The following is a 25,579-nucleotide window of genomic DNA, read 5'->3' as shown; positions in this document are numbered from 1 at the left end:
TGAATGAAGTTGTTGCTAAGAGATGAAATGGGTTCAAGCCCTGTCTGTATTTTTTTAATCTAAAGCACTGCTTTAGAAAATGTTGTGCCAAGCATGGCTTTACAAAACTGTGCCTTATTCTGCAGTAACACTTAATGTGACGCTCACCCTGGGTGAATTATAATTGAAATTTGACAAACGCTGGGCTCAAAAGCTAAACCCAGGAATTCAGTGGAGACTTGACACAACTAATAAAGATTGAACTAACAACTTATCTTTTGAAGACGTTTGCTTTTGTCGTACGAATCATTTCACCAACTTTGATTCAGTTCAAACCATGACCAGCTTAGTCTTGGTTTTGAAACACTAAAAAGGTTCAATCTAATCGATCAGGGCTCTGTGGTCCAACTCGTCAATTTCAGATCAAGTTTGAGAGCCACTGCCCTATGGTAACTGCAAAGAGAGTGTACTGTAAAAGAACAGTATGGTACAGGTACAATTGGGATGGAGTAACACTATAAAACACAATATATATACACACTGTATATATAATTCTCAGCAGGTTTTAACAGGAACCACTGGACCATTTGTCAGCTTCCTTTGTCAACACCCACTCACAGGGATGTTGCTACTTGTCTGATCTGCAGCTGTAACTAATGAATAGATTTGGAAGTTCCCCTCATTTATTCAAGAAAATCCATCACAACAGAAGAAATAAGCACAAAATACCTTTGCAACTGAATTTATATGGATCTCAAGCAGCTAAGATTCAGCTCTGTCTGAACCACTTTGTCCCTGTGATTCAACAACCACATCATCCTTGTTTTGTGCCGTGAAGCTGCTGGCCTTTGAACAACATTCACCCAACAGTTCTTTGTCCAAGCCTATTGCACACAGTATAAAGTCATCCAGTTACACTGAGTTCAAGTACAGATGTGAAGAATTAGCATCAATTAGTTTCAGTGCTGTTCTCATCAGGAACTGATAAAGCCAAATACTTAATGCACTTTTAGAAACATTAGGGGGAATAAAAGGATAAACAGAGTTTAATTAATTTTTTTTTTTTTTATTCAGAGGCATTTGACAAGTGGAGCTGTGTGTGAGGAGGAGGTGAAGGGGCACAAGCATGGTTGCAGAGGGGGGGCGGGGGGGAGGGAATATCATGCTGAAATTGGATCACTTTTCCAATAGAAAAAAAAAACTCTGAGACCCAGTCCCTCAAATCTGTCCCATACCAAGAGGATGTTCCACAATACACAGCCAAGAAATGCTAACAGAAGAAAATAGCTACCGAATCAGCGAATGAGTGTAGCAACTGTGAAAGACAAAAAGGGAAGAAAAAAAAAAGACAGGACTTGTATCTATTTTGAAATCTTACAAATCAAAAACAAAAAAAAGGCAGGCCCTTTTTTTGAAAAATAAAACAAAAGTGTATTTTCTCGTTTTAACTATTGAATGCAAAAATCAAACACGTGATTTGACCTTTTCACAAAAAACCCAAGCAAAAGTTCAAATACATGTAAGCCACACCACCAAAAATAGAAAGCAGAAAGAAATAACTATCATTTGAGGATTTCAGTTAAGCCAAAAAGGAGTATATATAAACACTGGCAAAAAAGAAAATATTTTTTGATCACTTTCAATTATTCTCTCAATTCTAAACAGTACATGATTTTAGTTTAAGTTCTCATTCATATCTGGGGAAGCATGGGGGAGGCGTAAAGGGGGTGGGGTGGGGCGGGGGCTAAACTCTAACAAATAGAAGAATGCCTCTACTTCAAATATGTGTCTAAAGAGGTAGATCAAAACAAACTGCGGAGGAGGAGAGGGGAAGGGAGGCGCGCAGGGAGGGGAGGGGGAGGGGGGGGGGGGGTTGGCAGGAAGGAAGCGGGGAGCTGGGGAGCTGTCAGGGAAAATTTTAAGTATCACTTGTGCCCCTCAGTTTAAGCGCGGTGTTAGGATGGCGCGCCCATGTCAAAAAGAAGTGTTCGGGGGGACTGAGGTATCAGTGCGCGCTGGCGCTCAGTGGGGGTAGGGTGGGGTGCCTAGTGCCACAACAACCCCCCACCCCCTCAGCTGAGGTAGACGGCGTTCTACTGTGGAAGCATGGATACACTCAAGCACTTTTACCACAATCAACATATTTACATTCGGCATGAAGAGACAAATGAAATAAAATTGTATTATATTTAAGTTTTGGATTCCTTTCCTCTACTCTTACCCCCAGTCAGGGATCATTCAGTATTTTGTTTTGCCTTTTCCGGCGTGTTTTCCCTGTATGAACAACAAATCGAAACATCACGTTACATTTGTGGATTACAGAGAAAAATGTCATTTCTTTTGTTTAAATCATTTATTTTCCTAAAGCGCAAAAAGGAGAAAAAAAAAAATTGCGTCTATCAGTGTGACTCCCCCTACCCTCACCATGCAGTGAACGACGTTTACATTGCCTTGATGGCCTGGCTACAAGGGCCACTCCGAACTGACAAAGCTTGCTCTATGAAAATAAACCTAGTCGGGCTTGGACCTTGCTGAGACATAATCGTCAAGAAGGTGGCAGATGGCCTGGGAACAGAACAGACAGTAAACAGACGTTCTGCTGACTTTTCGGGACCGTTACCGTCCACGCCGTAGAGTCCTGACCACAGCCCTCGTAGGAAGGCGAAAAGGAATTCTTTTTGACAAATTAAAGTACCATTACCCATAACGATGTCAATCCCAAAACTAAATGGCATTGCTGCAATTATGTACGGTTGGCATTATTTGCATGTCTTAGTTGTTTTGTACTTTTTTCAGAAGATGGTGGACCCTCAGGGGAAAAACTGAGGCGATTTTCTCTCGATACTCCTGTCAGCCGCCAGCTGAGGGGGCGCCAACTCTTGCTCTGGCGCTGCTATGTACAAATAGACTTTATGTACAGGGTCATCTTAAGTCACACATACACATGTACAATGCCACCTAGAGCACCAGAGTTGAAAGCAAGGTCAGTTGGCAGCTGACCAAATTTTAAATTTTCTTAAAAAAATAAAAATGTTCAAAGACTATCAGCTTTATAAAGTATACAAAATACCACAAAAGCAAAATAAAAAAGAAAGGAACATTTTTCATATATATATAATCATTTTTTTCTCTTCTGAGGTACTAGATCCTGAGGTAGTTAAGTAAAATGCATATTAAATTGGTTTTCTTGGGCAGCAGCAGTTCGGCACCGTTTCCCTAAGTGTCAGTTGTGGCGCTGCCCTCACCTCTAAATATATATTCATCTATGTATATAGGTCTATCTATAAAATGCATCCGAATTTATAAAATGCCACTATCATTACAGGGGCAGGACGCCCAATATAATCCACCCTTGCAGGGGTCCTGTCCTGAAACAAGAATCTTTCCCCTAAACATGGCCCACCCGATCTGAGCCAACCCTCCCCCCAAATAAACCTCTCTGTTGGTCCGACCTGGACCTTGATAGCAATGCCTTTTCCTTTCCACAGAAAACTCATGAGAAAGCTTCATCAACCAATTAAACGCTATCAAAAAAAAAAGAAAAAAAAAGGGAAATAATAAAAAAAAAACAAAATCTGAAGTCAACCAAAACATCTTGTCAGGTTTGAAGTACCACACCAAGGAGGTGATAGGAGGGGGATCCTTATTTCTTCTTTGTGTTTCTAGTGTAAAAAAACAAAAAAAAGGGGAGAAAAAATGTTTTTCTTTATAAACACACCCGTGGGGGGAGGAGGAGAGCGGTCGAGGGGTGCGTACACGTGAGGGCAGGTGACATTGTTGGGAGCCCTCAGAAGTACATTCTCACAGAGATGCAGAGAGGTGAGGAGGGTGGCCGCGAGGAGGCGGGGAGCCTCTCTGTAGCCACGCTTGAAAGTTCATCAAGTAAGACAAGGAGGGGTGGATGTTCGGTTGGTGAAAACCTTTGACCCCTGAGATGAGCTTGACAACCCCTTGTCTTCTTCTCCCCCTGGACTCTGCTGCATCTGTCCATCTGTCGAGTCTTCTGGCAGATTCAGTCACCATTCCTCCAGGTCCGCGGGACCTTTACTTCCTGCGGGGCTGTGGAGGTTGGGCTCCAGGTGAGGGCTTGGGCTGCTGCTGCCTCCTCACCTGGGCCAGGATCTCCTGGATCTTCCTCTGGGCCAACTGGACGACATGGAGGAAACGCTCAGATCACAGCACAACGTAATCTAATAACGAGTCTGTCAAGGATCTCGTGACATCCTCAACGCAATGCATTATGGTCTGTCTGTCTTCTTTGCATATAGTGGCGCCATATGCAAAACCTCTGAGTTAACAAAATATGTAAATATACTGGATTTTCATAAAAGCACTTTATTTTGGTTATCACCTACTGCATACTTGCCCTTGCCGTTAAAACACTGTTAGTGAGTGGTTGCACGACTGTAGTGTAACATCTTACAGTAATTACTTTAATTCAATTAAACAGATCATGTGCGTCTGGGAAATTAGATCCAGGGCTTTGACCCCTCTGAGCTACATGTATATGTTTCTTTAGAGAGACCCACCTGGCATGCAAAGAAGTGTCCGCTAATCTTCACTATGACCTGGTCGTTCTCGTCCGGCGTCTGGTCCCTGGGCACCACCACCTCTGCACACGTCAGGTTCTGCAGCTCGTTCACCTGCAGCCGCAACACATCAAATAACCACTGGCTTCAGACTTGAAGACTTAAAAAGCTCAATTTGAAACAAACTTCAAAGTTAGCTTTAGAACATTTCTGGTTTGTGTTTGTAGTGATTAATGAATAAGTGTCCTTGTTTACAGTTTTTCCGCCCTTCCCGATGACTCGTCCAGCAGCAAAGGAGGGAACCTTGATGTGAGCCTCCAGTTTCACCTCTTCCTTAGGTCCAAAAAAATTCTCTTCCTTCAACTTGCCAAAGATGCGACACTGAGCCTGCAGCCACACAGGTTGGAGGACAGGTTAGTCATGCTGTATTTAAGACATTTTTCTAGGAAAAAGAAATAGCCTCACAAAAACTTACTTCTGGCTGTGAAATAGTCACTGACAAACCTCATCAACAGCTGCTACCATCAAATTCAACTACACATATACAGTTATGTTCATAATAATAGCAGTGTGTTTAAAAAGGTGAGTAAACCTCAAAATTCTTCAAATAAATTGTATTTTAAGGAACACAACTGCATTGGGGACACTACACATTCTATTTCAAACCAAGAAAATTGGAAAAAGTAATTTAATTTGATAATATTTTACAGAAAGTCAAGAAATATAATGTTCAAAAAAATAGCAGTGTTGACATGTTTCTTTACACGCTTGCTGGTGTGTTTGGGGTCATTGTCTTGTTTGGGGTCATTTCCTCTTCAGTATACGGCAACATGACTACTTCCAGTATTCTGGTGTACTCAAACTGATCCATGATCCCTGGTATGTGATAAATAGGACCAACACCATAGTACGAGAAACATCCCCATATCATGATACTTGCACCACCATGCTTCACCGTCTTCACCGTGTACTGTGGCTTGAATTCAGTGTTTGCAGGACGTCTGACAAACTGTCTGTGGCCCTTAGACACAAAAAGAACAATCTTACTCTCATCAGTCCACAAAATATTACGCCATTTCTTTTTAGGCCAGTCAATGTGTTATTTGGCAAATTGTAACCGCTTCATTACATGTTTTTTTTTTAACAATGGGACTTTGCGGGGGCTTCTTAGTGGTAGCTTGGCTTCACATAGACGTTGTCTGATTGTTGTAACAGGCAATCTTAGATCTTCTTTGATCCTCCTGGAGCTGATCATTGGCTGAGCCTTTGCCATTTTGCTTATTCTCCGATCCATTCGAATAGTCGTTTTTCTTTTTCTTCCGCGCCTTTCTGGTTTTGGCTGCCATTTTAAAGCCTTTGATATCATTTTAGCTGAACAACCTATCATTTTCTGCACTTCTTTATAGGTTTTCCCCTCTTTTATTAATTTCTTAATCAAAGAATGCTCTTCTTCTGAACAGTGTCTTAAACTACCCATTTTACTCTATTTTTCAAGGACAAATGCACAGCCAGCATATGCAGCATCAGTTGTCTTGATCCTTGAATAAGGGCCACCTGTTTAACACCTATTTTTTTTCACATAATCAATGACCTCAATAATTGAACCTGGCACTGCTATTTTTTTGAACACGCCCCTTTCAGTAAATGATTCAGTTTCACAGAATCAGCAGCATGCACGTCATGCCTGTTGGGTCTGTTGGTTTTCTATACCTTTACTAAACCTTCTAGAAAAAGTTGAAAAAAAAAAAAAAGTTGAAATTCTAACAAAATCAGTGGTTTATCTTACTAGTGATGTCGGACTGCTATTATTTTGAACACAACTGTACATTCTGCTTTTTTTTCCTGCCAACAGTGTTTTATGTGTTGCGCAGCTGTGAAGGTGCATCACCTTAAACTGAGCCTCTGGCGGTCCCACGATGATGACCATCCTCTGTTTGGCATCCATCCCTTCTGCAGGGGCGATCTGCAGGAGGGCAGATAGTTGGTATTAAAAAAAAAGAAGAGAACAGCAACCTTCATTTCCAATACCTGACAGTCAAGTGACAACAGGAAGACAGCCTGCGTCGACATGTTATCATTAAGATGCACAACTTCGCCGCCTGTCCGTCACTCACCTTGATTGAGGCTCCGGCAAAGTGTGACAGCTGTTTGATGTGTTGACCCTGTTTTCCGATGATGGCTCCCACTGCCAGCGCAGGGATGAACAGGTGAACGGTCTCCGACTCTGGGTGTCCCTGCTGGGGTATGAACGCTTTAGAACTCATGTTGACCGTCAGACGATCGCACAGACACTTCACTGCGGGCCGCTTGCTCAACTCCAGCCGTCAATGCACAAAACACTGAACCTAGCAGAAGCTACACCGGAGCTCATGCTCTCCGCTTTAAACAACCAGTCGGTCAGAAAGGGCACGTCGGTCCTGCCGTGACATGAACCGAGACACTACCATCACATTACTAGAGCAAACTGCATGCTCCCAAAACAAGTGTTTTTGCTCCTCACATCAAACGGTGTAATTACTTAAAAACATTTAGTCAAATTCCACAATCTGAATTTGCCACATGCACCAGTTTAGTGATTCCCTCCAGAAAGACAGTCAGACTGACAGTGGCATCTTAATGTGAAGCTCAATAACAGGAAATGCCCGACTACAGATGATTATTTACAGATGCCTTGTTGCAAACTGCTGCAGCATGTCACGCGTGTTAGCGGGGTGTGTGTGATTGACTTGAGCTCTGGAAGGGGAGGTGGCTGCATCGTCAAAGAGGAACAACAAGTAGCACTGTTGATTTTGGATGGAGCCCAATATTCCAGTCAATGTGTCAGCTGAGGGCACGCCAACAACTTGTTTTGGCAGTTTCCAAATCCTGGAGCAGGGCTTTTCGGCGCTGAAGATGTTTTACTCTACATTTGGAGAAACATGCACCTTATCTAACAAAAGCAAATGCTTCATATTTGGCAGAAATAAGATTCAAGCATCTGTTGGAGCCGGTCTAAAATATGACTACTAGCCAAGCTTCTGTTGCCCTCCACGGCTCGTGCCCCCCCATCCACCAGGTTAGACGTACATAGATTAGGGCCTGTCTAAAAGGTCAAGATCAATTGGCAGCTGGAGGAAAAACTTGGATGTAGCAGGCCCAGACCCCCGATCCTGCAGCGAGCAGCCACAAGCCGTGCAAAGCACTGTGGGACGGGCGACTTACAGCAAGGGGCTGGCTGCTCGCCGACTGCATAGAAGCCCAAAACTGCCCTTCAGCCCCATATGGACTGCACTAAAGGGAAAAAGAAACATGGAACTGAGTTGCTTAAGACTAAATGCTGTTTTAACAAACTGACCCAAGAGCTGAAGGTACATTGAGTTTAAGAAAAGACAACACAGCCTGTCCTGGGTTTGTAATGCTTATGTGTGAGGCGAGCCACTGCACTCTGTGACATGGAGACTTCACTTACTCCAAATGATGAGCATCCGCCGTGGGCTCCAGGAGGTGGGACACTGGACATGGAGGGGCCCATGCCTGGTGCGCCACTGGGAAACAAACCCAAAGCATTTAGATTCAAGCCAGGGATCAGGTTGGACTGGAGCTGGAGAGAAAGGAGAACATTTTTATTAGCGATATTCACCTCAAGTTGCACACTTGTTCATCAACATCACATCAAGTACAACCAGTCAAAACTATTTTACAGCGCTTATAACAGTGCAGAAGCTTTGCATATGCTTCTGATTTACTGTCTGAAAAGTGCTTGAAGAGACATCACACTAATACTGCTTTAAATGAGAGGGTGGTCATACAGCATCATTGTTCTCCCCATTAAAGGTTTCAGGAACACAAGTCATAGGACTGACTACACCTGTGGAAGAGGAGGTTAAGAAAGCAAGTCAACTATTGCAAAGCAGCTGGTTTGTTGAACATGCTGAGATATGCTCTTTTGGTGAGGTGAGTATTATGAACAGCAAGGAGAGGAGAACGCCCCCTACTTCCTCCCTTTAGCAGGCAGGTATCAGGTTTGTTTAACAGCAACGTGTAAACTGTGGACAGAACTAAAATGATCCACTGACTCCTAACAGCTTGATTTCACTTGTGAGCCCCTGACGGGAACACTAACAGCTGAGCCCCTGACGGGAACACTAACAGCTGATCCTCAGACTCCTGATGCATCTTTTTCTATATGAAATCTAAAAAACTTTACTATGTCCATCTCGTAAACAACATACACACTGTGCAATGAGTCTCATTTTCCAGAAACTGTGCCAACACCTCAGAGTTCAGCATCTATAGCTCAATGGCAAATGCTGGTAAACTGTTGACAATCATGTTGAGTTTAATTATACCAGATTTTTTAACCCAATATCATTTTAGGGGAATAAAAAAAAAATGGTATTCAAAAAGAAACCTGGTTTCAAACCAGGTTTCTTTTTGAATACCATATTTTTTGGTTCTCCATCTGGATTATGTCAAGGTTTTTTCCAAGTGTGTATTTATATGACAACAATTCAAGATGGGAGCGTGCTGCTACTACAGCAGGTGTATGTGCATGTAAACAGCATTATCTGATTTCCTTACAAAAAAAAGAAGCTTTCAGTTATTAAGCTTCATGTTTTCATGTAAACATCCATCAGTGACATTTTTTTTAAGTTTCAATGTTCAATGGAAACGTTCCACAGCACTGAGAAGCTTACGTTCATAGCAGCCATGTCGCTCTCGTACGATTCCCTTATCTTCTTCATCACCTCCTCTTCAGCTCTCGAGCACGCCTCGATGGCACCCTTCACTGTGATGGTCCGCTCTGGGTTGTACAAGGTCAGGTCCTGAAGACTGGACAAAACAATGGGAAGGGAGTGGCATGAAAACAACTGTGTCACAGTATATGTTGTGACAACACAGCAAAGACGACAACATTAAAAATGCATGGTGTGCTAAGTGGCACTTTTATGAATGGACTACAAGTAGTATGTGCTGAGAGAGCCATCAGGAAACTCGAGTGTGTCTGACAGACTTACGGTGAGATTGTGATCTTGGTCTCTGTGTCCTGCTCGATTTTTTTCAGGTTGCGTCCTTCCTTCCCAATTAATCTTCCTACAAAGTTGTTGTGTGCAAGGATCTTCAGTGGGATCTCCTCAGTACTGCACAAAACAAAGACAACATCAGAAGGCAATGTTCCTTCACATTCAGATTTAACCTCAACTACCAATATGTCCACTTCTCTTAATGCTCTGACATGTGCTTTTTTACACAGCCTGTGTACAAGCTGCCAGAGTTAATTTGTTGGGGGGAAATATGTTTTAAATGTATAAACAAGCCTGACTAATAAATCATTTGTATTTATCTCCCAACTACAAACTTCTGCCAATTATGCAGGGTTGTGCATCACAACATGAACACCATTATTTTTGACTGGATTATAACAAGTATGACTTAAGAATTTTAAATAAGACCATCACTGGAAATCTGATAAGGTCAAAGGATTTATTTACAGTGACTGTACTGAGTTTATTTGTGGCACATTTATGTGTGTCTTTTAATCCAATATGGTTCTTACAATTTTTCCTATCACTCTTAGTGAAAGACTTACAACTTTGTGTCAAGGGCTTCCTTCTGCATGATTTCCATGATGGTTCTGCACGCGTTCGAACAACCTTCAGGGGTGGAGTGAATTGTAATGGGCTTCTCCGCTGCACCTGCATTTTCTTTCCTATGGATGTCAATCCTGGAAGAAAAGCATAGATGGTTCAGAAAAAAAAAATCTGTGATGTTGAAAATGAACAGAACAAGCAAAAGAGATGGCATAACCCACTTGCAATGCTCGGTATAATTCCTGACCTCTGTGTACGTACTTTGAGTGGGTCTGTTTGGTGATGTTGCGGATGGTTGCGCCCTCCTTGCCGATAATCGCGCCTACGAACTGCGTTGGGACCAGCATGCGCAGTGGGATGTCTGACTGCACTTTGGGCCGAGCGCCCAGACCGGGAGAGCCTGAACGAGGGGGTCCGCGTGCATTAAAACCTCTCCTGCCCCCCGGTGAAGGACCCTCCGCTGCGGCCGTCTCATCAGGGATATAGGACACTTTCAAGGCATAGTTCTCCATCATAGATCCGTTCAGCTTCTCCATCGCCCTGGGGAGCAGAAATGTCAGTCTCCATATAAAACTCTTGATTCCCAGTGAATGGGGTATAATTTGCCAACACAGGAAGGCTTTCAGACAGCACTCATTGAGCGGGTGGAGGGGGGGGGGTGAGGGGCTCTGACTGGCGTAGCTGCCAAACAATGCTGTTCTCGCTATCACCATAAAGCGTCAGGTTTGATTTCTTTCCCATCACCTCATTAATGGCACAATCAAAGGGACGGGGACATTGAAACAAAAACACAAGGCCCCCCGCCAAGTTATAGCAGCTTCTCAGGTGATGGACACAAGCAACAGCGAGACAGCTAGAGCTTCTTCCAAGTCCAACAAACAGCAGGGCAGCGACTAATAATCACTTCCCTTTAGCTTAAGGAAACTCTAACCTTCAGACTGCACTCTCACTTTAACACACGTCTGCCCTGTTAGCCTCGAGGATTTAGATCTGTGGTGAAACAATTAAGCCTGGAGACTTCTACAACCACTCGTGCGGAGAGAAACACTGTAGTATGACTCATGTACACCAGGGGGCACCAGATGGCTAATTTAACCCCCTCCCTCTCCAACAAACACCCCACCCCCTCCTCCCCATCATCATTGCATGTCAAATTAAACTGGACTGGTTTTTGGAAGGAGGAAATCAGGTGCACAGGAGGAACAGTGCGCAGAGGAAGTTGATGCAATTTCCAATAGAGAGTTCTGGGTAAGGTGAAAAACCTTCGCAGATCATGTCAAAGACATCAAGACAGATGAGTTGGAGGTCAGTGATGCGAATACACTGCATCTGGGTGTGTGTATGCGAGTGTGCGTGTACTCACAGCCTGGCCTGGTCCTTGGCTGCATATCGAACATTGACTACTGCAGTCTCTGTGTCAGTGTTAACTGTGGAAGCACACACACACAGCAGAGTCAATTCACACACATTCAATAACAGTGACATAATAAACCACCACGGCAGTCTTCTTTTACGTTAAGTAATTGCAAGAAATTCTACAGTCATGCATTCATTTTTTTAAGATGCCAAAAAAATAAAATACAGTGTACAGTTGGAATAAAACATGGTACAGAAATTCAGAAACTAGCAAAAAAAAGGTGTGTGTTTTGAGGCAGAGTGGTGGGATTGCATCTCAGGCAGTATTGTAACACAAAGCTTAAACAAGCCTATTTACCTTGTTCACAGCTCTCTACTGCACCGTACTGAGCAAGCATACCATCCAACACCTAAGACAAAGAGAGAAAAAGCATGATTACTCAAAGACTTTTGAAGGCTCTGACCAGAACCTGTTAGCGAGCACAAGCTCATCTGTGGGAACCAGCCCAGCTCGCTGCTGGGACACACTCCATTAATTCTGAACCCCAGAGTTCAATGTTGAGTAACGTGGATAAATTTGCTGCCCTCTTGTAAAAGCCTGTCTACCTCAAATTATGACTCTCCCCTTAGGGCACTGAGCACAGCTCTGTGCACGTTTTTATAACATTTTACACTCTTTACTTGAAAAGTCACCATGTAAACAACGATTTCTATTTAAAGTTAGATTTACAAGCAGCAATCCAATACAATCTAACAGTAGGTGATTTATTTTAAAAATGAACCATTAAAAAAAAGAAGAAAAACTAAAGAGAAAACACACATAGCCATGGCTGCTTTGGTTGTTGTGCTTGTTTGATATGTATTTTTTTTTTTTTTTTTTAACACATTGCCAAAATGATCAACCTCATTAAAAAAAAAAAATCCCTACATGCTGAAATCATACACAAAGACGGCAAAAATTATTGAGTGCATCCAAAAGACGAACCACGCTGGCCACCTGCCCAAACTGGAGACCAAAGGATTTTAATTCATAGATGTGATCAAATGTGAGCGAGAGGGGGAGCGAGGGTTCTAAGCTAAGCTAAGACCTCCGACCATGCTCAGTCGAACCCAAAGCCACACCCCCAAGAGCTCAACCCCACTTTCTAGCCAACAAGCATGCGTCCCTGCCCCCCCACTCCACCAACCCACCAACCAAGCAACCTCCCGCCTCCCTGCCATCTCCACTCCCCATCATTGGCTGCTCCAGAGCAGATATGAGTTCCCTAAAGCCAAGAGTTGCAGGCTGCCGGCTGGCTGCTCCGCCCGTCCGTCTGCCGAGCCCAGCCAATGGGAATCCAGGCCATTCAGGAAAGGGTGGGGTACATTCCAGCAGGAAGCAGTGGCTGGGGGGAGGGGTACGAGTTCATGCTACACATTCTGTGAATCGGCGCACATGGAGGGGAAGGGGAAACAGTCCAGGCCCACCCACCCACTACAGCTTGTGAACACGCCACTACTCTCACCACTATTCTTTCGCCGTAAAGCTACATACACACACACACACACACACACCATGACCCATTGTCTTATCTACCTGATAAGATACATACAAGGCCTTTGCATCAAAAGATCCCACTCTGTTCTGTTCCTCCATTCTTCAACCCCCTCCCCCTCCGGGAGGGAGAAACCTCCATGTCACCTTTTGAGAAAGCAAACAGCTCGCTCACTACATACTAGGAACATGGGTGGATCTAGAGCTGCAGTTGAGGGACATGCGTAGGCAAAGCAAGCCCACCATTACAAAACACTGAGCCCGTCTGTAGCCATTTGATCACCGTGAGGCTGAAATCTAAAGACATGTATTGAACTTACGGTTTAGAATAAAACTGAACAATGGAGCAATTTCCTAAGGAAATTCTCATTAGGCTTCCATAGTCTTTATGGAGCAGAAAATTAAACTCCACACCACCACAAGCTCACGCTATCACTGCTAAACCTCTGCAGAGGGAGGAGAAGAAAAAAAAAAGTCACGTAAAGATCTGTTACTGACACATAAGATTCCACATGCAAGCTAACTGTGGGATTTTGAGTCTGACACGTAATTTAAAATTTAAAAAAATAAAAAAGCTTCAGTATCATTTCACCTTTTTCAAATTTTTCGTCAAGAAAAATTGTACGTAATCCCAGAAGATTAGTATGTAGTCAGTGAATACCAAAGAGTTTTAAATTAAATGCTTATCACATGCAAAGGAAGAAAGACATGCAATGCGCGCACACACACACACACACACACACACGACTGTTGCTCAACACTGACAGTCGTTTTTCACTAATCAGGCAGTGGCCTTGAAATCTGACCATGTTGCAGCTCACCATTTCTATTGATATTATTCATTTTTGCATGACAGCTTTTTGCCTGTTAACCCGTTAGAGGACAGGAGACAAGTGGACTGTTTTGGAGACTCCACACTGACCTTGAGCGGCAGTTTTAATGCTTAAAGTCTGTTTAAAAGCCACTGAAGAAACCTACTACAAGAACATCCAGTGAACTACTTATGCAACTGTGGACGGTTTTACATAATCAATTCAAACACGGTTTTCTGAAGACTTTGGGCACAAAAAATTTGGGGGTGCATTTTTGCCTAAAATGCCAAGAGTCATTTCCAGGCTTAATCCAGGATCAAGTCAAATTATTAATGCAGTTTAAAAGTGACCTGTGTTGAAGCAGTTGTGTGTGTGTGTGTGTGTGTGTGTGACTGTCATTTTGAAGAGCTTTAAAACAGCAAGTTGTGATTGTTTCTTTTCAGATTTCTGTATGTGGGACCTCTCTAGTTTGTATATGAACACAGTGATGACCCCAGTCACAATGCATGTACAATTTAATCTCATTTGGCATAATAACCCTAAAACTATTTGCACTTGGCTTAAGTTTGCACTGTTGTATTACACCAATGGAGTGAAGAATATTCATGTAGCTATAATTTAAGAGGAATTTGTGGTGGCACTTGTGGCTTGACACAATATTATTAATATGTTATTTAGTTGCAAATTAACACCTTGTGTGTTCAACACCTGAAGTCCAACCATGTCCTTAAATTTCACACATATCATAACCTCTGAAAAAAACATCTCTATTTCAGGGGCAACACAAAGGATTGCATTTAATTGCAGGAGTGCAGATTTTAACACACACCAACACATGTTTGTGCACCTTAAATTAATCTGAGTGATAATTTCTCGACAGCACACCAAGACAACTACAATACACAGCTCGAAATAAGTAAATTGACTTTCTAAAAATAACAAGCTAAATAGAGATTTCCCATGAACCATATAAGGACTTCAACAATTGGACTGGCCGGGTCAAACCCCTCGTCACATGAATGTTTCACAGCCCCTTAGACAATACCCTTATTTTATTTTTAACTCATTTTCACACAAGGGGTCTTCAAACTTGCACGCCATAAGTGTTGAAGGACAGTCAAGTCAAAAGAAACCAAAGAAGCAAGTCAAATAAAGAAAACAGCTTTTTCATTATGCTTTAAAAACATGTCTCTTTACACGAGCTGAATTGATGCTCCAATCATGTGCTTTGCTTCAAGTCTCCCCCAAACTGGAAACCAGTTAAATCATCAAGACAACACAATTCTCTCATTTTTCCCAGCATCTTTGTTAAGTCAAACATCCCCATCCTCTCTCCTGTCATTCCCCAGCTCCTGTGCATAGAAACCGTAAAAACTCAATCTTGCAAATCTCCAATGCTTAAGTCCAAGTGATATTGATATTACCAATCATTTTCACCAACTGCATTTCTACCCACTGGTCTGAGCTGCAATCGTCTTTAAACACATCATCAAGCACATCCTCAATTGTAACCCAAAGGAGGGGGGGGGGGCAGGTGACTCCAGAGGCCACTACCCCATGGTGCCCCGCCCTGGAAGCAGTTAGCAGCCTGTTAGCACTCACCTCCCACTGCATATGAGGAGGGATGTTCCTGATCTGCAGCTTACAGCTCCTGGAGAGAGAACAAGCGATGAAGAGGGTGGGGGATGGATGAAAGAAAAGAAATGGATGAAGGTAGATGAGAGAAGAGATGGGAGAAGAAGAGGGGGGGGGGGCAGTTAATAGGGCACAATGAGACAAATTAAAGGAAAAACCGCATTGCAATCACAAAACACACAGGTCATCGTTCCCTCCGCTAAGTAAAGAGATGGACGAGGGTGGAGAAGCTGCAGATACGACTTCTGCTTCAATTCCACTCCCAACTCAGCAGGCAGCAGGTGCAGTGAGACAACCTGGGTAGAAACGTGGGAGGAAGTGAAGGAGAAGGGCGATTTAGAATCACCACTGGGAGGTTCGGGGGGGCTAAATTGAGTTGAGTGTGCTCAAAATTAAAATTAAACTAAAACCATACTACGCCCTTTCTCCCAAACCACCAATTTTGTCACCGAGTGCGAAGGACAAGATGGGGAGGAGAAACCGGACGGTGAGGCTGGAGAAAGGGGTGGGAAGAGGCATCAAGGAGAGAGAGGGGGGGTGGGGGGGATTGAAAAGACTAAGATATGCTATCCAAATGTCTTGTCGACACAGTTTGAGTCAAGCATGTGCCCTGTAGCATTGCATCATGAGGTTTCAGCCACTGCTAGGCTCAAGCCCACTTCTTTCAACCAAAATAGACACTTATCCAGGAGCATCCAGCTGTTGTTATGAAAAAATAAATAAAATAAAAAATGTAAAAAGGAGGGGAGGGGTGGGGGTGGCAGTGCCACACAGACACCAAGGGGAATCTCCATTAGCCAATTCGCAGTAAAGGAAGATTTCAAATTGTGTGCTTGTTTCATAGAGTGTGCACACACAGCAGATGCAAGTGGAGACTAGGAGATACAATGGTGCTGCTGTGTGCGCTGTCACAAGAAACAACCAGGACAGAAATTCCCCCATTTTCATCCTTTTAGGAGTGATGGTTCCCAATTTAGTGGCACTGTGTACAGCAGCGTGAATACAGTGAATACAGTGGCTGTTTGGAGGTCACGCAGACAATGGAACTTGTGGATCAATGAGTCAGAGTTTCACTGCATGAGGATGTTGCATTAAAAAAAAAAAAAGTCAAGTGAGAAATGTGCAGCCTGCTCCTCAACCTACCGCCTGTTGCCACACACACAAACCTAAAGGATCACAACGTACATATGCTGTGAGCTCAGGCATGAAAACACACAATGAGGAATCACAAACCCTGACCCCCCCCCCCCACCCCCACCCCCCAACCCCCACCCCATTTCCACACCAGCCTTATGCTCTTTCACGCATACCTGATACATATGCACATAATCGTTGGGTTATATTGCGTGGACACAATTTTCCGTCCTGTGTGTAGAAACTTTAAGGTACAGAGTTACGTTACACACCTCTTGTTTCTTTTGCTCAGGCTTCAATCAGCTGCTAAATGACGTTTAAAATGCAACTCATCTGCTTGTACAAACTGCTGCACTTATGATGGTTGTTTTGTAAATCTGCAAACACTTCACAACATTCAGCATTTATTAAACTTACTCTAAACACTATCAACTCAAATTCAACAGAATATGTGACCATTTAATTAAAGAACTGCACACAGGCTAATCTAGGTAGTAAAAAAAAAAAACACAGCGTACTGCACATGTGCAACAAGGGCTGCAGTAGTTGAAATTCCTCATTTTAGCCACTACGGCCGTAATCCAGCCAACAGAAGTTCAACAACATTTTTAATTTGAGACATTAGGTAACTACTTTATCCTAAATGGACAAATTGTAAAGAAAATTCCCAAATAACTTCCAAGAGGAATTCCAGCCGTTTCCGGCCCAGTGTGCCATTCCTGACTGATCCGGCCCCCGTCTCCCTCTCTCTCTCTCCGCACATTCTGTATGCTCTGCATTGCGGTGGGAACACCAATGCGAAATGTGCAAATGCACCAAGCACTTCCAGTCGGATTAACCTATAGCTCCACACAGCACACAGAAGAAGTCAGCCAGGGTGTGGGGTGGGGTGGGGTGGGGGTTGGGGGAGGTATACATTCCCTGGCCCCAGCCTTTGAATTGAGGTGGGGGTGGGGGGGGGTTTGAGAGTGGGGTGTGGTGTTTGGTGGGGGGGCTAGCCCTGTTTCAGGCAAGGGTAACAAGGGCCCTCTCTGCCCTGTGGGGGTGGGGTCCTGTTGCCATGGACACGGACAAGTCCACTGACAGGAACATGTAGAGCGGGGTTAAAAGTGGGAGGGGGAGGGAAGGAGGGGAGGGCCAGGAGTGACTGGGGTTGGCTCGTCATGTGATGGCCAAGAGGAGGCCTGGCTCCTTATTTACTTTTAAAATGGACCAACACGCTACATGTCCCCCCCCCGTCCTCCGCCGCCCAGCTGGGACCTCCAGGGTCTGCACCGTGGACATTTGTTCACACAAGTGTGTGAAGAGACACGAATGCAAGAGTGCACATGCATCCATAAAAGACTAAATTCATTTCAAAATAAATAAATGTATAAAAAAAAAAAAGGTAGATACAAAAACCGCAAGAGGCTTCACAAGTCAAGAACCATGACGCTGCACCACACCTGTGTTCATCTCCACTTCTGAGTCGTCCTCCCATACTGAGGCGCTCTACGTCAACACAACCACATACGGCGTTGGTGCACACGTGATCTGTGCTCATGGCCCATCCACAGCCATTGACTGTTAGTATGCAGAGGTTCTGAATGACTGAACTCTACAGTCTGGTTTCCGCTGCCCTCTCACAGGCCTTAGACGTACCGTGCACCCAATAAGCTACATTCAACACTTTGCGTTTGGATAGATTGGTTTTGGAATTCCCTCAGAGGATTCCAGTGAGTTGAATATCAACAGTTAGAAATGACTCAACTTCTGCAAAGACTATTACACCTCCCCCCACCGCACACACACAAAATACATTTACGTATATTTAAGAGAAAGCAAAAAAAAAAAAAAAAAGACAATGTGATCCTGATTTGAGCCTAGTAGGAGGCAGAGTTAAGGAACCTTTGCCTGCAGTCTGGGTAAAACAAGGGGCCACATTCATAATTCTCTGGCACCCCAAGTCTCCGTCCCAAATCCCCGTTTTTGCAGGTGGGGCCCCACAGTGACCCCATGACCCAGAATTCTTGTAATAAGAGCCAGGAGCCATTTCTACAAAGAGCACTGATACGATCTACACTATTGTTTCAATTTATATATATTTTTTTCATAGTATTTGGTTTGGGGAAAAAACGTTGCCATTTAGAGAGGAAAAAAAAGAAAAAAGGAGGAACAGGGAGAGAGAGCTGAAACTTTACACCACTCAGCACATACAATTGCAACACCATATATGCTGTAAAATAATCAAAGTTATGCACCTTTGAACAAAGTATGTTTAACGCCCTACTCAACCAGTGCGCACACACACACACGCCCCCCCCCCCTCTTATAGCCATGCCATTTTCTTTTTCTTCCTGTACACGTGACTAAGCGGCTACGTTCATATGGGAATGAGCAAGCAATTTTTTATTTTATTAAATTTATCCAACATGGTTATATTATCTGCAGTCCAACACCCAATGACATTGTTGCAAGTCTGTTTGGCTTAGCTAAAGGACTGAATTAAATATCTGGACTGAAATTTTAAAAGAAAAGAAAAAAAAATGCTCATTCAGTAACTGCTGATAAAAATGCAGTTTATGTGGTCCAATTGCTCCAACAATAAATGCAATACACTTATGTAAAAGGTCTAGGTCAGAGTTAATAGATAATTGCCATGATGTCAGTTGTAAAAAATTATCTCAGGTTTAACACAAATTTAGATATACCTGTAAGATTCTGATTAATGCTTGACATCCTACTGAAAAATGTGCACGCTTTCATTAGAAAATAAAAACATATTGTCAAGAATGTGTGGGCGTCTTCTTTAAATTCCAGATTTAAAAAAAAGGGAAATTAAATTAAAGCTAAGCACAAATCATATCCAGGAGTCAGGCAAAAATTAAATATAACTGTCCACATGATGATGGTACAGTTTTATAACTGTAAAGAAAACAATGCATCCATGGTGAAGATGTTTTCAATTAACATAATTTTGTTGTGTTATGTTGTTAATACTTAGAATATTTTCAGGAGTCACGGCTAAAAGCAGCAGATGTTTAAGGTGCTGCAATGGCGATAATTTTAGTGACCCTCTTTTTCACCACAACCATGACAAATTCTTAGGAATGTACATCAAAATCTAATTACGAGATGGAATTTGGCCAATGTGAAACGCCCCACTGCAGAGCACGTCACCCCCCAAAACGCAGCCCTGTCTTCATGAACCCCCCAAAAAAACTGCAGATACCCCACCTTGATCCCTTGCCTGCTGTAGCACTTCCCCTTCCTGAGGGGTTCAAAGGTTAAGCCATGGTGATTGGCCAAGCCCCCAGCTGATATTTGCAGGCAGGAATGCAAAGAGGGGCCCCAGTGCACAAGTGTGTATGTGTAGCCTATACTCAGAATACTGTTCCTATTGACTGCTGCCATGTTCCATGTTGTAAAGGGAGGGCACGTTTTGTACTTTTTTGAAGTGTGGCTGAAACTCGACTCTGTTGCTGCCATGGCCAACACAGCAGACTGCACTGAGACACAGCAACGTCACCAGATTTTTTTTTTTTTTTTAAGTGATCAGGAAAAAAATAAATTTGGGTGGGGGGGGAGGAAGGTCTACCAATTTGACGCAAATTCCCACGTAGCTCACCTGGTTTATTTTTTCCACCCACGACCACCACCTCCCTTCAAGCTATACATTACACCAACAGCTAACCAGGTACCAGAGGAACGTGTCTGTGATGTCCAGGTGGAAAATACAATTCACGTGAAGACGTCCAAAATCCCCTGCGTGCTCCGTTTTTCATATCTAAACACTTTGAAAATTATTTCCAGCCACGTACAATGGGTCAAAAAAAAAAAGCTCCACACCTCACTCTGATTTCAAAAACGTGGCTTCTCACTTTGCATAAAATAAATCAAACTTCACACGAATCAAACTGTGCACGTTATGTGTAATATCTTTTAGAAATAATTACCAATTAACAAAAACAAGGGCCATTTCATTCGAGCACAGATTTAATTATGACCAAACTGCGTCACCACCTAAAAATCCGCACACAATGCCCCAAAAGCCTCAGTATTTTCACGTCCTCTGCGCACATTGCGTAGACTCCACAAAAACACATTTAAGGGACACCTTGTACGCAACCATTAAGTCAAAGACAAGTGTCCAGTGTGGCTACGAGGGGTCTAACTCTGAAACTAAGGTTTTCCGTGACTTGGGCCCCAAACCTCCCATTCCACTCGCGTTTGGGAGTCCATCTCATGCAACAGCAGCACAATGTGCAGAGGAGGGCGGAAGCGTAGGGCAGGCAGGGAGAATGACGGGCAGATCCTTCTCAAATGGACGACTCCACAAGGCCTGTACGCCTCAAATGCAGCCTGCCTGCACACATTTCCAACCTAACACACTCGGGCTTTTTGCTAATCGCCCTGAGGTTGGAGCTCAAATAATATCAAGCCCTGTACGTGTAGCCTACATAAAAATAAAAAATACTGGAGGGGTGGACGAGCGACAAAATACAGGCATGTGCTAGTTAAACCCAAATGCACGACGGTAGTGTTAGGAGCACCACACTGTCATGGCGAGAGGAGGGAGTAACACAACCATACGCCCCTTTCGTTTGACCCCCAGAACATTCACAAAAAGAGGACACCTCGTTTGAGCTAAATGAAAATAGTTACACCACTGAATTATCAATGGTCTCACAGCGACATACATACACATCACCAGCACCAGGCTACGTCCTTTAAAAAAAGAGGAGGAAGAAAAAACAAAAGCAACAAATGAAAGGCTTCTTGTAGAAAATGGCTACAGTGGAGAGGGAAAAAACTGAGTTGAACCCAGCACTGTTTTAATAAAACTCGACCTACCTTTGACGTTTAGGGACCGAGTGCTCCACTTCGAGAAGTTTCCCATGAAGTTCAACTTTACCTAGAAAACAAAAAATGCAACTATTTTAATTTCGCCGAGTCCTTTGACCTCTCACACAGGCCTTCTTCCTTTTCTCTACAGTGGGGATTTTTGTATTCAGGGTTAGTGTTTACTCCTCGTTTTTAAAGGGAGTGTGCTAAAAATCTAAACATGCATTATGTGGACATGGGTATTTTCAGCATGCTGTGATATTAGCAACACAAAATGCTGATTGTGCGAGACACCAATAGCACGAGGACACGAAATGAGCCACACATTAGCTCAATACGTACAATTCTGAGAGTTTAGCTAAATTGTTACGTGTCCTGTGTGTGAGAGAGCGTGTATGTATGAGTGTGTGTGAGTGTGAGTGTGTGTGTATGTGTGTGTGAGTGTGTGTGTGTGTGTGTGTGTGTGTATGTAGGTGTGAACAGGCGTAAGTTTAATTTAATAACTAAACCATGAGACGAAGTGGATAATATACAAAAGCAAATGGTCGTGGGGCTCAGTTAGTTGGCCTACATTTGACCAACACAATTAAACCACCTGGTGTGTCAGCATGGGCGAAATGGCTTCACAATGTAGCGAGTTGGAGAAGGCCTACTACACTTTCAAACTGGGATAAGAGTGCAAGTTTACATTGAAACGAGTAAGAGCAGTAACCCACCACGGCCCCGTGCTGCTACCCGTGCCAAGGTGGACTGTGTGTGTGATAGAAGCCCACAGTAAGAGCTCAATACACGGCGTCCACAGCCCGCATATGCGCCCCACTGCCCTGAACGGCACATAACCCGAAAGCCTTGGTATTCTCATCCTCATGATTGTGTTTACTCGACCATTTTATCAAGCGACACTCAGTGAAATTACAAGAGCCGAATTTCACTCAAACCACGGGCAGCTATTTCTCTGAGCCCACGGTGTCAAAAGGCCAAGTAAAGGTTGTGTGAGAGAAAGAAATGCTTGGATACACCCCCACCCTACAGGACTATACATGCATTTCTCATAAGGGGCCTGAAGTAAAGGCAATCTTCACACAATTTGCAGCGGTTCGTGCGTCTTTACCCAAATCGCACTTTCAAGCCCAAATTTTCTCACCTGAAAGAACATCGATGGCTTTCATCGCAGCCTTCTCGTCCGGGCAATCCACAAACGCATAGCCAGTTTTGACAAGAAATGGACCACTGTGCGGAATCTTCCACTGCTCAAAGATAGTTTCGAAGTCCTCCTCGCTCGCTTCTGCGCTCACGTTGCCAATGTATAGCTTATTCATGTTCTGCGCCGAAAAGGGACAATCTTTGCGCTGAGGGAGAGTTATTTGCTCTCACGGATGTGCAGTGTTTGGAGTAGCCTAAATCGCCTTTACTACTACGGAGTGGCTGTGGCGTGCTTCCCGGTCGTTCAAGCCACAGATAGATTTAAACTGGCAGCCTCACAGTGCGTTTGCGCTCCCTCGCCCCTCTGTCTCTATCGCGCAATAAATAAATGCTCAATTATTAATCTCGTGTCTCCAAACGATGGCGGGCTGGGTGAAAAGGAGGAGAAACTACTTTGTGTCTTCCTCCAAACCCCTTGGCAAAGAGACAGAGAATGTCACACACGGTAAGGCTGGCGCCCGCCTCTAAGTCTAGAGCCTAGAATAAGAAGAAGAAGAAGGGGGAGAAAAAAATCCTCTGCTATTCCGGCTTTTTTGAATGAGCCACGTGTTCAAACTACAAATCAGCCCACACGTGAGGAATCCCAATTGCTCAATTAAGTGTTTGGGATTGGGGAAAATTGCACGGGAATCTGGGGTGGGGACAGCAGAGGGGAGTGGAGAAAAAAGGAGGGGAAGAGTGGATTGGTGTTGGGAAAAAACCTGGCGAGCTATGTGCGTAAAGGGATTCCGTGAGAACCCAGTGTATCTTTACTAGAATCACATTCGTGTGCCTTTCTCTGCAAACCCTCGATCCTCATTGGTCGGTTGAGGAATAGTAAAACGGCAGTGCGCTCACGCACGCCCATAGCAGGGAGACGCTGATATTGCGGGGGCTTGTGCGCACGGCTGTGCTAAGTGCGCTGTGCTGATGACAGTAGGAGGAAAAGGGGGGTGGGGTCATTCATAAATGATGTTGCGCTGTATTGTTAAATTGCATACTGAACACATTTAATTTCTAGAATCTAGCATAGGGAGGGCCCTATGCCCCTCCTTGGGCCCTCGCGCAATATGGGAATGACACGTACTCCTATCCACATGACGGCATCCATCTTCTCCAACTAGAGTGGAGCCATGCCCTTCCCGTTGCACAGCGCAAAGTCCAACTGCAGGCCCGACTTGTCCATTATCACACAAAATATTATAAAGGGGGTGTCTGTGGGCGAGATGAGAGCGGACACACCACTTGTTTCTTCCAACTTTCACCATTTTGTAGAACGAGGAAGCTTTCGCCATGTGGCCAGGATGCACATGGCGAAGCCCTGCACAGCTATACCGCCGCTATGGATTTGCATTTACTAAAAGAGGGAGGGGTCTCCTTCACCAAAGTGCCCCTAGTGTGCTATGTAAAGGCACAGCCCAATTGGATCACGTGTGGAATACTAAAATCTTACACAACTGTCAATACGATCTTTTGTAAATCACTGGCGAAGGCCGGCAGCTCACACGTAGGTCACTCTGCGGAGAATGGCCGTGTTTACGGAATTAACGGGCTCTGAAGCCGTATACCTGTTGATGGTATAAGGGCCGGGACGCAGTCAGAGCACGACTGGTCCAAGTGTTTTCACACCAAGGACACTGAAATGAAAATGTACACACAGGGTCACGCTCATGTACGGATCCAAACGGACAAGCCTTGTAGAAAAAACACAGTGGCACATACAAACATTAAATAAAATCCTAAAAATAGGCTACTATCTATCTATCTATCTATCTATCTATCTATCTATCTATCTATCTATCTATCTATCTATCTATCTATCTATCTATCTATCTATCTATCTATCTATCTATCTATCTGGGTCATAACACAAAGCTGACATTAGGTTAGGCAATAGGAATATGTGCTCACACATGATCCATATTAATATACAGCACATATATCACATATAATTATGGGTTGTCACACATCTTGAGTCTGAATTGGGTTAAAGCTGAGATCTGAACTTTAATGTTGTGAATGTGCTAAATATAGAGACATACACTCAGCTGCTGCTTTACACAGATCTAAAACTAATACAGCCCAATACAACAGTGGTGTAATCAATTCTGCCTTTACAAAGCATTAAATGTTCTTTTGTTGTTGTTGTTGTTGTTGTTGTTGAAACGTTTTAAAAAGAGATTTTTAGCAGCTACTGTTAAAATGGTGTTGAATTCTACCACATTATATTGTGTAAGTGTTTATATTTTTTTGTCCACCACATGTGTTTATTAGTGTAGACAAAATGTAGGAAGGCAGCTAAAACTGCTTTAAAAAAAACAAAAAAAAAACGCTTCATGTAGGTAGAATTTATTGCAGAAATGTTATATTAGACTGCATTAGTTTCAGATTCTGGCGATTGAGTGTATGTGTCCATATTTGGTATGTTCATAACATTAAAGGTCAAAAATTCAGCTTTTGCCTAATACCTTTAACCTCAGGGTTTATGCTACATAAGTGTTTCCATGAATGAATGCACAGGATACGTGACAGTAGCCTATAATATGAGGTATGTGAGCTACACAGCATTCCTACTTCCTATATGTGTCAGACAGTTTTTTTTATGTTTTTCATCATGAGGGCATACCCTACCTAATGGGACCTTTTACTTTCAATAATTATGTTTTACGAGTTGTTTTATATGAACTATGAGTGGCAAATTAAAAACTAAGTGTTAATTGTAGCCAGAAAGTAGCTATGTGAAGTATAAAAAAGTTGCATATACTATTAATAATGTTTCTCTCTCCTGTTGGTGTATGTTTTTCATTATAACAAACATAACCTTTTATTAGCATATTTGCTGTGTCACCTTGAAAAGTTACTTTAACTGTATTTCAGGGACAGAAAACTGTAGTAAAACGAGTTGCGGTGGGTGTAACCCTGCAGCTGCCTGTGCACAAGGCTCTGCTCTGAGCTGAGATGATAGCACTGTGGCCCTGCTCTGCTTGCTGCTCCACAGCCATAGGTGTGCATGCACATGTAAAG

General features: G+C 43.4%; 1 protein-coding gene across 3 annotated transcripts; it reads right to left on the bottom strand.

Annotated features, from left to right (window-relative positions):
- Window positions 1-1,405: 1,405 nt before the first annotated feature.
- igf2bp3 (insulin-like growth factor 2 mRNA binding protein 3) lies at window positions 1,406-23,304 on the bottom strand. 3 transcript variants are annotated; one of them, XM_085792111.1, is made up of 16 exons: window positions 22,518-23,066; window positions 21,383-21,443; window positions 15,383-15,431; window positions 11,793-11,844; window positions 11,442-11,505; window positions 10,340-10,618; window positions 10,078-10,212; window positions 9,506-9,628; window positions 9,185-9,320; window positions 7,957-8,088; window positions 7,710-7,778; window positions 6,623-6,742; window positions 6,397-6,471; window positions 4,764-4,895; window positions 4,509-4,622; window positions 3,659-4,125 (listed from the first exon to the last, which is right to left on the bottom strand). In XM_085792111.1, exons 1-16 carry the CDS (start codon window positions 22,690-22,692, stop codon window positions 4,024-4,026), a joined length of 1,818 nt encoding a protein of 605 aa, XP_085648237.1. In that variant the 5' UTR covers window positions 22,693-23,066; the 3' UTR covers window positions 3,659-4,023. The 3 variants fall into 3 exon arrangements, with proteins under 3 accessions (XP_085648239.1, XP_085648238.1, XP_085648237.1); XM_085792113.1 differs by lacking the exon at window positions 7,710-7,778 and having other exon boundaries at window positions 1,406-4,125; window positions 22,518-23,304; XM_085792112.1 differs by lacking the exon at window positions 7,710-7,778 and having other exon boundaries at window positions 1,406-4,125; window positions 6,623-6,745; window positions 22,518-23,179.
- Between the last annotated feature and the right edge of the window lie 2,275 nt (window positions 23,305-25,579).

Source organism: Trachurus japonicus, chromosome 11 (assembly GCF_045865225.1).
Source record: "Trachurus japonicus isolate A0001 chromosome 11, Traja_1.0".
NCBI lineage: Eukaryota > Metazoa > Chordata > Actinopteri > Carangiformes > Carangidae > Trachurus > Trachurus japonicus.
Note: the sequence above shows the minus strand (reverse complement) of the source record. Positions and strands in the feature narration are given on the sequence as shown.